At 37.4% G+C, this 12,080-nt stretch overlaps 2 protein-coding genes across 5 annotated transcripts; both read left to right on the top strand.

Moving 5' to 3' along the window:
* The first annotated feature begins 1,845 nt into the window (after nt 1-1,845).
* Nucleotides 1,846-3,857, top strand: LOC111794618 (protein NUCLEAR FUSION DEFECTIVE 4-like). Its single transcript, XM_023676691.1, has 3 exons — nt 1,846-2,272; nt 2,361-3,190; nt 3,268-3,857. The coding sequence occupies exons 1-3, from the start codon at nt 1,940-1,942 to the stop codon at nt 3,728-3,730; spliced, it is 1,626 nt and encodes a 541-aa protein (XP_023532459.1). The 5' UTR covers nt 1,846-1,939; the 3' UTR covers nt 3,731-3,857.
* Nucleotides 3,858-6,778: 2,921 nt separating this feature from the next.
* On the top strand, nt 6,779-10,755 carry LOC111795853 (zinc finger protein CONSTANS-LIKE 9-like). 4 transcript variants are annotated; one of them, XM_023678458.1, is made up of 6 exons: nt 7,023-7,226; nt 7,698-8,374; nt 9,283-9,510; nt 9,590-9,894; nt 9,979-10,108; nt 10,241-10,755. In XM_023678458.1, exons 1-5 carry the CDS (start codon nt 7,178-7,180, stop codon nt 10,106-10,108), a joined length of 1,389 nt encoding a protein of 462 aa, XP_023534226.1. In that variant the 5' UTR covers nt 7,023-7,177; the 3' UTR covers nt 10,241-10,755. The 4 variants fall into 4 exon arrangements, with proteins under 4 accessions (XP_023534228.1, XP_023534227.1, XP_023534226.1 ...); XM_023678460.1 differs by lacking the exon at nt 7,023-7,226 and adding an exon at nt 6,779-6,931 and having other exon boundaries at nt 9,979-10,755; XM_023678459.1 differs by lacking the exon at nt 7,023-7,226 and adding an exon at nt 6,791-7,014 and having other exon boundaries at nt 9,979-10,755.
* Nucleotides 10,756-12,080: the final 1,325 nt, after the last annotated feature.

Genomic DNA, 12,080 nt, shown 5'->3' on the forward strand with positions numbered 1-12,080 from the left:
ACGAAGCATTGTATCAGTGAGGACACCGAGCTCCAAGAAAGTAGATTATGAGATTATACATCGGTTAGAGAGAAAAACAAAACATCTCTGATGAGGATGGTCAATAAAAATATTATTTTAAATCTTAAATCAGTCAGGGGCAATGATGGGAGAAAAAGATTTTTGACGGAAAGTACACACAATCTGACATTTCCAAAACATTAATGGAGTCGCCTTTAAGGAACTGGAAAAGACTATTTCACCCTTAAGCCATGGTGGGCCCAAAATCCTCGTCCAATTTTCTGCCTTTGAATTATTATAAAAATAATAAAATGAGGAAGTGATAGATTTATTGAAAATAGTAACCTGCAAATTGACAACTTGCAAGAGCTTGAAATAATTAATTATTAAAGCATTAACGCGCCCACTTTTTAAGTACAAATTGAAATAAATGTATTATATTTTAGATAAATACAAATTTCAAGATATTTTTATTAATTTATTACTTTTTAATAATAATAAAAAAAAGTCAATTATTATTTTTATCTAAGGTTATAAAAGTAAATATATATTTTTTATTTGAAAGTAATTAAATAATAAAAATATATATATATTAGGTTGTAGCATTAGAACGCGGCCAACAGCATTAGAAATACAAGCAATTGACTTGTCCTATCCTTATTTATTTATTTCTTTCTTAATTACAAAAAATAAAATTAATTAAAAATTGTATCCCAAAATCAAAACTGTGGACACCCCGCGTTTCGCCGCCGAAATTTAACAAACGCTGTCGATTGCAACTTGAAAGCAATTTTTTTCTTTTTCTTTTAGTCCTCCAAATTTTCAAAAATTATAGAAAGACCCCTTTTTAAAACCAATTTTGCTCGAGCAACCTCTCCTAAAAAATACAAAAGGTTCGACATTAATTTTTATGAACTAAGGATTTTTAAAGAAAATGTGAGATATCATATTAGTTGAAGAGGAGAACGGAATATTTATTATGAAGGTGCGAAAATCTCTCTATGAGACGCATTTTAAAATCACGAGGAGCGATACATAATGGGCCAAAGTAGACAATATAGGCTAACAGTGGGCTTTTGAGGCTGATAGATAACCGACCAAAGTGAGCCAATATTATAATTGAATGCAACCAAATTAAAATATACCAAAAATAATATTTATTTTAAAGTTAATGCCCTTGATTTACTTGCTAATTTCAGTTTTTACCATTTTTCAAAAATATCAATTTTACATTTAGTATAAATAAAATTGTTTGTTGAAAATAGAAAATATCTAAATAAGAGAAAAAAATAAAACCCAATAAATCATAAAATTCTATCTTCCATATAAATAAAATTTTAAAACTTTTCAAATATTATAATTGAATATTTAACGGAAATTATTAGTGGGTAACTTATTGGTAGATGCTATTTAAAACTTCGAGGAAAAACTTTAATTTTTTTTTAAAAAAAAGACAATGTCAGACTTATCGTTGAGCTAAGATGTTACAATGAAGCTAGATACTAGGTGGTGTGTCAGCAGCGAGGAAGCTGATCCCCAAACAATGGGTTGTGAGAACTCATAGTTGGAGAGGGGGAATGATATTTTTAAAATTGTTAGACGGATAGCAATACATAAAAGAGAAAAAGTGGACAATATCTACTAAGAGTGAGTCCGAGATGTCTCGAGCCAACCCAACCCCACTAATAAAAACTCGGGGACCACGGGAGGGTTCCAAGATGTTACGCACAACGTGTAGGTCATCTTAAAAGACAGCAAAAAGGAGAAAAAAGCGAAAAAAAGAATTCCCAAAAAAGAAAAAGAAAAGGAAAAAATGGAATTTATTTTATAAATACCAAAAGAACATCAAGAGTGAAGCATTCAAAATCTCTTTAAAAACTCGATAACATCTCTTCCCTCCGCCATTCAATTCCGTTCTCCTCTGTAATCAAATTAATTAATGGGTTCTTCAAAGCTGCCTCCTTCCACGACGGTGCTGAAATGGCTGGGATTTGTCTCCGCCGTCTGGGTTCAAGCCATTTCCGGCAACAACTACACCTTCTCCAACTACTCCGACGCCCTCAAATCTCTCATGAATCTCACCCAACTTCAGCTCAACAATCTCTCCGTCGCTAAAGACGTCGGTAAAGCCTTTGGTCTTCTCGCCGGAATCGCCTCTGATCGGTTTCCGACATGGGTCATCTTGCTCATCGGATCCCTTGAAGGTCTCATTGGCTATGGCGCTCAATGGCTCGTCGTTAGCCAGAGAATTTCCCCTCTTCCTTACTGGCAGGTATTTCTCTTTACAATGAATTTGAATTACTTCTTGATTGCGTAGCGGTTTCAATTTCACTGAAAAACATGGTTGTCCGTTGAAACAGATGTGTTTCTTTCTGTGTTTGGGCGGAAACAGCACCACGTGGATGAACACGGCGGTTCTGGTAACCTGTATTAGGAACTTCCGAAAGAATCGCGGCCCGGTTTCCGGTATTCTCAAAGGCTATGTCGGCCTTAGTACCGCCATTTTCACTGACCTCTGTACTGCTCTGTTTTCCGATGACCCATCTTCCTTCCTCGTCATGCTCGCCGTCGTCCCCTTTGCCGTCTGTCTCTTCGCCATGTTCTTCCTCCGTGAGATTCCGTCTACAGCAACCGCCAACGCCCAAGAAGAGTCCAGTTTCTTCGCCGTCTTTAACGCCCTCGCCGTCGTCGTCGCCGTCTATCTCTTAGGCTTCGATTTCATCAAAAACTCCGGCAAAGTCGTTTCCCAGTTGTTCTCTGTCGGATTATTGATTCTCCTCGGATCCCCTTTGGTTATTCCGATTTACTCGTTGTTCAAGAGCTGGAATTCGAATCAAACCCAATTGGATTTAGAGGCTAAAATTGAGGAGCCATTGCTAAAGGAAGAAGCCGCGGCGGCGGCGGCTGAACAGAGTACGGTGGTGAAGGAGGAAGAAATAACAGAGGAGAGAACACCGCCGGTGATCGGTGAAGAACACACGATTTTTGAAGCGATGAAAACGGTGGATTTCTGGGTTTTGTTCGTGTCGTTTCTCTGCGGCGTGGGGACAGGATTGGCGGTGATGAACAACATGGGTCAGATCGGATTAGCTCTTGGTTACGCCGATGTTTCCATGTTCGTTTCTCTGACAAGCATCTGGGGCTTTTTCGGCCGGATTCTCGCCGGCACAATTTCCGAGCATTTTCTCAAGTAAGTTTCCGATTTCCAAACCGACAAAATTCAAATTCAATCCGACAAATCTAACAGAATCTTTATAAACATTTCAGAAAATCCGGCACACCGAGGCCTTTATGGAACGCCGCATCTCAAATTCTAATGACAATTGGATACATTCTAATGGCAATGGCAATGCCAGGGTCTCTCTACATCGGTTCGATGGTCGTCGGGATTTGCTACGGCGTACGTCTCTCCATCACCGTCCCCACCGCGTCGGAGCTTTTCGGGCTCAAATACTACGGTCTAATTTACAACATTCTGATCCTCAACCTCCCGATCGGTTCGTTCCTGTTCTCGGGGCTACTCGCCGGGTTCCTCTACGACATGGAGGCGACACCGACCCCGGGCGGTGGGAACACGTGCATCGGCGGGCATTGTTACAGAATTGTGTTCGTTGTGATGGCTTTAGCTTGTGTGATTGGGTTTGTTTTGGACATTTGGTTGGCGTTTAGAACCAAGGTGCTTTATTCAAAGCTGAAAGCCAACAAGAAATCAAACAAGGGGAGCTCTTAGAGTGGGATGGTTTGGTAAATTGGTGGATTGATGGGAATTTTTACCCAATGACATCCCCCAATTTTTTTTTATTTTATATTATTTTGTCATTATAGTTTGGAAATTATTATTATTATTTTTAGTTTTATTGTTTAATTAATGTAACAAATTATCTAATTTTATTCTATAAATTTTCACGTTTGTATTTATTTAGTTTTAAAAAAATAAATTTGTAACTTATTAGACACAAAATTAAAATTATAATTAGTTTACACGAAAGAGAGGGATAGAATGGTCCATTGGGAGGAAAATGTAAAAAAATCTATTTGGGCTTTCATGAGTTTAGGGCACAAAAATCTTGGACTCTTGGGCTCGACCCAATACTCTTTTTTAAACCCTAAACTCTTGTCGGGGCAATAACTAGTTTAAGCAGAGAAGAATGTCACGGCTATAGTATGAAAAGAATAGATTGTCACCCTCACATAGTGATAGACAAAGTCGAGCCAGGTGACTTGGCCTAGTATAGAGGGCAAGTTAGTTAAGGTTGTAGACGATTGAATATGCATGATGGCGTGTGAAATTCATGATGCTGCATAGTTGAAAATGTACGATTGTAACAACAAGGATTACATCGATGTAAAGGTTTTACTAGTTTTACAGATCATATTCTTTTCTCTCAAACGAATTTTAGCGTTATTGTCACGTGAAGGTCATAAACGTAAGCTAACAAATATTGAAGAGTTGGATTGAAAGTCAACGCTATAATCTTCACGCCCCTCTTGGTGGGGTTTGGCCTCTAACACAATCAATGAGACCCTCTTCAATTTTCATAGTTTTGGCCTCAAATTTGGTCTTCCTTTCCCATTTTACATCGCCAAAACCCATCAAATTCTGACCCACCCCGAGCAGATATGGTCATTTTTTGGCTTTTCCGTTTGGACTTCCCTCAAGGTTTTGAAACGCGTCTACTAAAAGAATGTTTCCACACCGTTATAAATGGTGTTTTATTCTCTTCTTCAACCAATGTTGGACATCACAATCCACTCCCCCTTCGGGGCCGAACGTCTTCGCTGGTACTCGTTCCTTTCTCCAATCGTTATGGGACCCCCGCCAAATCCACCTCCCTTTGGGGTCCAGCGTTCTTACTGCACACCGTCTCATGTCTACCCCCTTTAGGTAACAGCCTCCTTGCTGGCACATAGTCCTGTGTCTGGCTTTGATACCATTTGTAACGACCCAAGCACACCGCTAGCAGATATTGTTCTTTTTGGGCTTTCCCTAACAAAGGAAGCCCAAGAGAACAATATCTACTAGCAGTGAGTCTGAGTCATTACAAGAAATTTTCGTCCTTTACTCGTATTAAAGAAATATAGATATTTTAATTCTCAACCTTATAAAATGGTTATTATTTTTATAAACTTGACTTTCAATATAATAAAATATATATTAGATATTTGTAGACAAGTTTTTTTTTTTAAAAAAAATATATAAAAATTTATCAATTAAAATGAAGTTAATAAAAATATTTAAAAATTTAAATGTTTTGGTACCACGTTAATAAAGAAGTGACTTTTAGCCAACCTAACCTAGAAAGAATCTATCTTCGACCATTGATGATAAGTCAATAATATGTCGAAAGAAATAGATAATTTAAATTAATTTTTTTAATTTATAAATAATTTTTTAATAATTTATTTAATCATTAAAAAAATTGGGAGACGAATCTATAAAGAATTAATTTTTTATGTTGAAAAACCCTAAGAACAAAAAAAACATGACATTTTATAAAGCGAAAGTGGGCAGTTGATTAATAATGAGCTGTCCAATCATAATCAGCCAAGTGGGCTCTCAATTTAATTATTTTTTATTTAAAAAAATCGATGCTTATCCGTACAAATTAATATTTTACTCGACTACCAATTTACCCTACTCTCCTTTTCCTTTTGCCACGTGTTCATCTTTAATGGATTTTTTCCTTTTTCTTTGGAGAATTATTCTCCGTTATTAATCAACTAAAATTATTCTATAATGATATATATATATATATATATATATATATATTTATTGGTAATATATTTTAATTAAATACGAATATAAATTTATTTATTTATTTATTTTTACTTTAAAAATGAATTAATATAAATGAATAATATGTTTTCTGCCTACCTTGTTAGCTCTTTTTTAAACGAAGACTTTTCTTAGATATGAAAAATACGAACGAGTAAGTCGTATTGTTTGATTAGCACGTAGATGAAGACGGCGATAAATCGTTATCGAGACAATAAACGAAATTGAAAAGATCCTTTCGAATTTTCAATCTTATGATAGAGCAAGGAGATAAGATTGGAAATTTAATTTTTCTATATATATTATTAGAAAAAAATTCCTCTATGTGTTTATAGTTTATTATTATTATTATTATTATTATTATTATTATTATTATTATTATTATTATTATTATTGGATAAATTAAAAAAAAAAATAGTGCTATGACATCTCTGTGGCTCAATCATAGGAACTCTAGGGTTAAATGTGTTTTACTTGGGACCAAAGTAATGAGTAGACACACTATTCTTAGGAAGTAGTGTTAGAACATCTAGGTGACTCAATTATAGGAACTCTAGGGTTAAGCGTGTTTTACTTAGTCCAACGAAAATTCTTAGGAAGTAGTGCTATAGCATCTCAGTGTCTCAATCATAGGAACGGTAGGGTTAAACGTGTTTTACTTGGACTAATGAAATAAGTAGACACGTTATTCTTAAGAAGTAGTGCTATAGCATCTCAATTCTGGTAGGAGTGTTAGAATTGAAAAGTCTACCAAGGCGGGAAGAATGTGGATTATATGAGAAAAGTAGTTTATTAAAATTGGAGTTGGGTGAATACCAATCTTGGAATGCAATCCAATTGAATCCAAGAAAGTAATTAAAAAGAGAAAGAGAGAGATGGGGAAAGGGCCTAACATATGGTTTCACAAGGAAAAGGACATGGCCCCACTTTTGTTCATAAATTTCATTTTTTGTAGCTTTGATTTCTCTCTCCCTTGCACTTTTTATCTGCCAAAAGAGAGAAGTTTTTTGCTTTTTGAGCCCTTTTTGTCACATTTTTCTGTACACTCATCATCATATGCCCACATCCACATCCACATCTGCCCTCTCCTCTCTCTCTCTGTGACTCTATCCGTCTCAACAGAGCAAACAAACCAACCTCCTCCCTGCTTCTAGGGTTTCTCTCTTTTCCCCCCTTTTTAATTTCTTCTTTTTTCCTGCAATTATTTTCTTCAATTCTTCTCAAAAGCTCCTCATTTGGTACGGTTCTTGTCTTTGATCCTGTTTTTCTCCCTTTTTTTCCCATACCCTTTTCCTCCATGGACTTCTCCTGCTTTCTTTTTGCTTATTTCTCATTTTCAAAGCTTATGATCATCAAGTTCATCCACTTTTTGTTGTTTGATCTGTGGTTTTTCTGTTTCTCATGCTCCCCAAATGGAAGTTTTTGCTCTGTTTTCTTTTTTCCTTTCAAGGCAAGTTCATTTTATTCCTTTTTTCTGAATTCTCATGCCTTTCCTACCTTTTCCCCTCCCTTTTTCTTTATTCCTTTGATGACCCTTTATTGTTTATATATTCCTTTCCTGTTCTTGAGATGAATTCATTCAAATTTTGCTGTTTATATTTGGTATGGCTTGTTCTTGTTCTGGCTTGTACTTTTTTGCTCTGTTTTCATTGCTTTTGAGCTCCAAACCTTCTGGATCTACCTTTATAATCTTCTATTTGTGTAGAACATTGAAATAATGTTTGAATAAACTGAACTGGGTTTCTTTTGTTCTTTACTTTTGTGGGTTTTGACCTGGTTTGTTAATGGTTGCAAGGGTTAGAAAAATAAATGATGTAAACAGTTCCATGGTTGGTTTATGAATTGGGTTCCTTTCTGTTTGAAGCATCCTGCTATTTTGTTTGATATGTAGTGCTAATCTGTATCATTTTGGATGTTTTAGGAAGAAATTCAACACATTTGGCAGTGCTTGGATTTGATAAGAGCTCTGATAATCTAAGCTCAGAGAGATTTGAAAATTCATTTGGAAAGATGGGTGTCATGTGTGATTTTTGTGGGGATCAAAGGGCAATGGTTTTCTGTCGATCTGATGTTGCTTGTTTGTGCTTATCTTGTGATCGTAATGTTCACTCGGCTAACGCCTTGTCGAGGCGTCATACAAGAACGCTGTTATGTGAAAGATGCCATTTGCAACCTGCCTCAGTAAGATGTATTGATGAGAGGGTTTCTCTGTGTCAAAATTGTGACTGGACGGGTCATGGCACGTCTTCGACTTCATCATCGCACAAGAGGCAAGCCATCAATTGTTACTCTGGTTGTCCATCAGCTGCTGAGCTTTCTTCCATCTGGTCCTTTGTTTTGGAGGTTCCCTCTGTGAATGATGCTTGTGAGACAGAGATGGGATTGATGAGCATTTCTGAGACCGACTTGACGGGAGCTTGGAGCCCTTCGGAGAATAACGACGCCTGTCGAAGAATGCTCGAGTCGACTGAAGCCAGAGATGTTTGCAGCAGGGACAAATCAAATGTTTTGGTTGGATCATCTTCACTCTCTGACTTTGGCTCTAGGCCTCACACTTCAGATCAGCCAGTTGAATTGGCTAATATGGCTGTACCCAAGGTGAAGGATGAATTTCTTATACTTGATTTTTCTGTCTAAGTTTATCGTTGGAACGTGAAAATATAGTTTTTGGCATATGTAACGTGAGATCCCACATCAGATGGAGAGGGGAACGAAACATCCCTTATAAGGGTGTGGAAATCTCTCCCTAGCGGACGCGTTTTAAAACCTTCAAGGAGGACAATATTTGCTAACGTTGGACTTGGGCTGTTATAAATGGTATTAGAACCAGACACCGGGCGATGTACCAGCGAGGACGCTGGGTCCCCAAGGAGGGTGGATTGTGAGATCCCATATCGGTTGGAGAGGAGAAAGAAGCATTCCTTATAAGGGTGTGGAAAACTCTCCCTAGCGGACGCGTTTTAAAACCTTGAGGGGAAGCCCAGAAGGGAAAGCGCAAAAGGGACAATATCGGCTAGCGGTGGGCTTAGGCTATTACAAATGGTATCAAAGCCAGGCACCGGACAATGTGCCAACGAGGACGTTGGGCCCCCAAGGGGAGTGGATTGTGAGATCCACATCGGTTGGATAGGGGAACGAAGCATTCCTTATAAGGGTGTGGAAACCTCTCCCTAGTGGACGCGTTAAAACCTTGAGGGGAAGCCCGGAATCTGCTAGCAGTGGGCTTGGACTGTTACAGGTAACGAGACATAGCACATTTGTTGGAATGAGGGATTTTTCTCACAACTCTCTTCGATAGATATACTTGAGAAATCGTAAATGATATCGGCAATACTTCGAGTCTGAATTTCGAGCCTTGAACTTTATATTGCAAAACTCATTATTAGATGTTTTATTTGGTTGACTGTCATTATATGGAACCATATGCATGTTGCTGCAGATTTCCCAATTTCTGCTTATTGGTTCTTGTCAAAGATCTTTTGAAGCATCACATTTTTGGCATGCAGTTTTGCTGTCCTGGAACGAAACTTCCCGAATTCTGTGGCGACGACGACGACGACATCTACAAGGAGTTTGACATGGATGAAATGGATTTGAATCTCGAAAATTACGAGGAGCTATTTGGTATGAGCCTTAATCATTCTGAAGATCTTTTCGAGAACGGTGGAATCGATAGCCTTTTCGAGGCGAAAGGCTTTGAAGATTCAGTTTGCCACAGTGCAGTTGCTGCAGAGGTGTTTGTTTGAATTTATTTATTTTGGACCTTAATGCTTATTTGGTTTTACTGAATGGAACTGAAATGGCTTCCCACAGGGCTCTTCTGTTGGAGTGGTCAAACCAATGCAGCCAGCCTGCAGCAATGGTGCATCTGCCGACTCGGTTGTGAGTACTAAAACCGAACCGATTCTCTGTTTTAATTCAAGGCAAGCATCGGGTGTGTCGTTTTCTGGCATTACGGGTGAGAGTAGTGCTGGTGATTATCAAGACTGTGGAGCTTCTTCCATGCTTCTAATGGGAGAGCCTCCTCCTTGGTGTGCTCCTGGCACTGAAAGTTCGATCCCGTCGTCTGATCGTAACAATGCTGTTCTACGTTACAAGGAGAAAAAGAAGACACGCAAGTAAGTTTCGTTGCCCTTCTGATTGTTGAACAGACTAGATCATTATAAGTTTCGACCCTCACTTGTAATTTAAACACGTTATAGATTTGAGAAACGAGTAAGATACGCGACACGCAAAGCTCGAGCCGATGTGAGAAGGCGAGTGAAGGGACGCTTTGTGAAGGCCGGAGAGGCGTATGATTACGACCCGTTGAGCCAGACTAGAAGCTGCTGAGTACAATTTTTAACTATGCTTTACAAAAAGGAATGAATCACTCTGATGTCTGCTTGGAAAGATACATACTTTATTTATCTAACCAGTGGATGATTTTGATGCATGATGATAAGCTGTCTCATTATATCACAGGAAGGTTCGATGAAAGGTCGCGTCCAGAACAGCGGTTCGGAAGGTTCCACGACCAAACTTTCCGGGGAGAAGTCGAAAAGGGTGTATAGATCAGAGCTTCAATAAGAGACAGTCAGTCACCATAAGATTTTGGTCAAGCTTTGAGGGCAGCTCCTCTGAAACTATCTGTTCATCGATCCCTTGTTGGTCAGAAACTATACTTACCTGACATTTTTTTTTTTTTTGTTGTTGATCTGATGAAACCTGGCTTGGTGTCGGGTGAAAAGCCCGCGATGGCCGAAATATTATTTTGTTTGTATAGCACAGAGTCAGAATATTTTACGACACGTGGAATTGAGTTGAGTTGAGTTGAGTTAGTAGCAGTAGAAATATGGTTCGGTTCGGTTGAGTTCCAAGGTTGAACCTAAGATTTTCTCATTTCCACTTGTAAATGTAAGGTGATAGATTGCATATGCATTTGAGAGAGATTTGTTAATTGTATTCATACCTTGTAAATTTATCTTCTTTGTACCCTATTGACCGACACTATTTCAATCTTTAGTCCTATAAATTTTTTAATTATCGTGGAGATCGGAGCGAATTTTTTTTTGGGGGAATACGTGGGGATCATGGGATGAGGATGTTCGGGAGGGAGAGGGGACAAGACGAAGTTAGGAACAGAGAATATAATCTTCGTTCTCAGTCTTGTTTAGCTGACAGTGAGAAATCTTTCCGCCCTCCCTTTCCTGTCTAAACAAAACTTCTCTCGGGAGAGAGAGAGAGACAATGCGAAATTAGGAGCAGGGAAGTCGGTACGGTTGTTCAATGTCACGCGCGTCTATGGAAAATGATGTGATCTTACTAAAAGCCCAAATAATCATTTAAAAATAAAAAAGAAATTAAATTACAATTTTTTTAATTTTTTTTTTGTCTATTTAATCTAATAAATTTAAATATATTAAATATAAAACTTTAAATTTGGTTTATTTTAAAATTTTTTATTTTATGTCTCATATATATTAGAAAAATATAATTTTTTAAAATTAATTGATATATTAAATATAAAATTAAAAATTGAAAATTTTGTTTTTATTTAGTCAATTCATAAACTTATAATTAAGTTTAAATTGAAAATGAATTTATAATTTAATCTAAAAAATCGAAATTCATATTTTTAAAGATTCAAAATTGTTGCCACTTGTGCAATAATGGGGATGCTCTGTCGGCCAGCTATACGACAAATGACACGTGGACAAGTGGCACAGTAGGATTGTCGTAAGTGAAATTTGTATTAAAAGGACAAGTCAGTACCAAAAGCTGACACGTTGGCATCGTGACAAGATGATTCATCCAGAATCCAGCACAGGATAAGAACACCGTGTGAGTGTCGTACTGGATTATTTATTTTTTATCTCTCTCTTAAAATTCATATTATCACAAAATTAAATTCAATTTTTTTAGGTTTTACGGATAAATTAATATTCTTTTTGCCAATTATCATGTTTGACATCACTTCCACTAATTAATGCTATTTTTTTTTAATAAATAAGAAATTTAAATTTTTTAATTTTCATATTTGTGTCTAATCCGTTCGTCTACTATCGGTCGAAATTGTGCAGATCTCGATCTTTTGTTGGGAAGTTTCGTGATTATGGCCCGTCTTTAACCAAACAGCTTTCGTGCTTTCGCCTTTCTTTGCAGCTACTCTCGATAGCTCGTTCTCCCATTTCGATTTCACTCTCAGCTCTATCTTCCTTGAATGTCTCCCGACCTCATATTCTCCTTTGTTAGTTCTCTACTGTGTGTGGCTTCGTAATTTATTCTATCGCTGAACTTCTCCTTGGGATTCATATTTGTAGGT

This window comes from Cucurbita pepo, chromosome LG05 (assembly GCF_002806865.2).
Source record: "Cucurbita pepo subsp. pepo cultivar mu-cu-16 chromosome LG05, ASM280686v2, whole genome shotgun sequence".
NCBI classification, from domain to species: domain Eukaryota; kingdom Viridiplantae; phylum Streptophyta; class Magnoliopsida; order Cucurbitales; family Cucurbitaceae; genus Cucurbita; species Cucurbita pepo.

Bases quoted from the DNA above. Each gene is read 5' to 3' on its own strand.
- LOC111794618 (XM_023676691.1), top strand. From the start codon at position 1,940: ATGGGTTCTTCAAAGCTGCCTCCTTCCACGACGGTGCTGAAATGGCTG. The intron at 2,273-2,360 runs GTATTTCTCTTT...CCGTTGAAACAG, and splicing joins CCCCTCTTCCTTACTGGCAG to ATGTGTTTCTTTCTGTGTTT. The intron at 3,191-3,267 runs GTAAGTTTCCGA...TAAACATTTCAG, and splicing joins ATTTCCGAGCATTTTCTCAA to AAAATCCGGCACACCGAGGC.
- LOC111795853 (XM_023678458.1), top strand. From the start codon at position 7,178: ATGCTCCCCAAATGGAAGTTTTTGCTCTGTTTTCTTTTTTCCTTTCAA. The intron at 8,375-9,282 runs GTGAAGGATGAA...TTTGGCATGCAG, and splicing joins CTAATATGGCTGTACCCAAG to TTTTGCTGTCCTGGAACGAA. The intron at 9,895-9,978 runs GTAAGTTTCGTT...AACACGTTATAG, and splicing joins GAGAAAAAGAAGACACGCAA to ATTTGAGAAACGAGTAAGAT.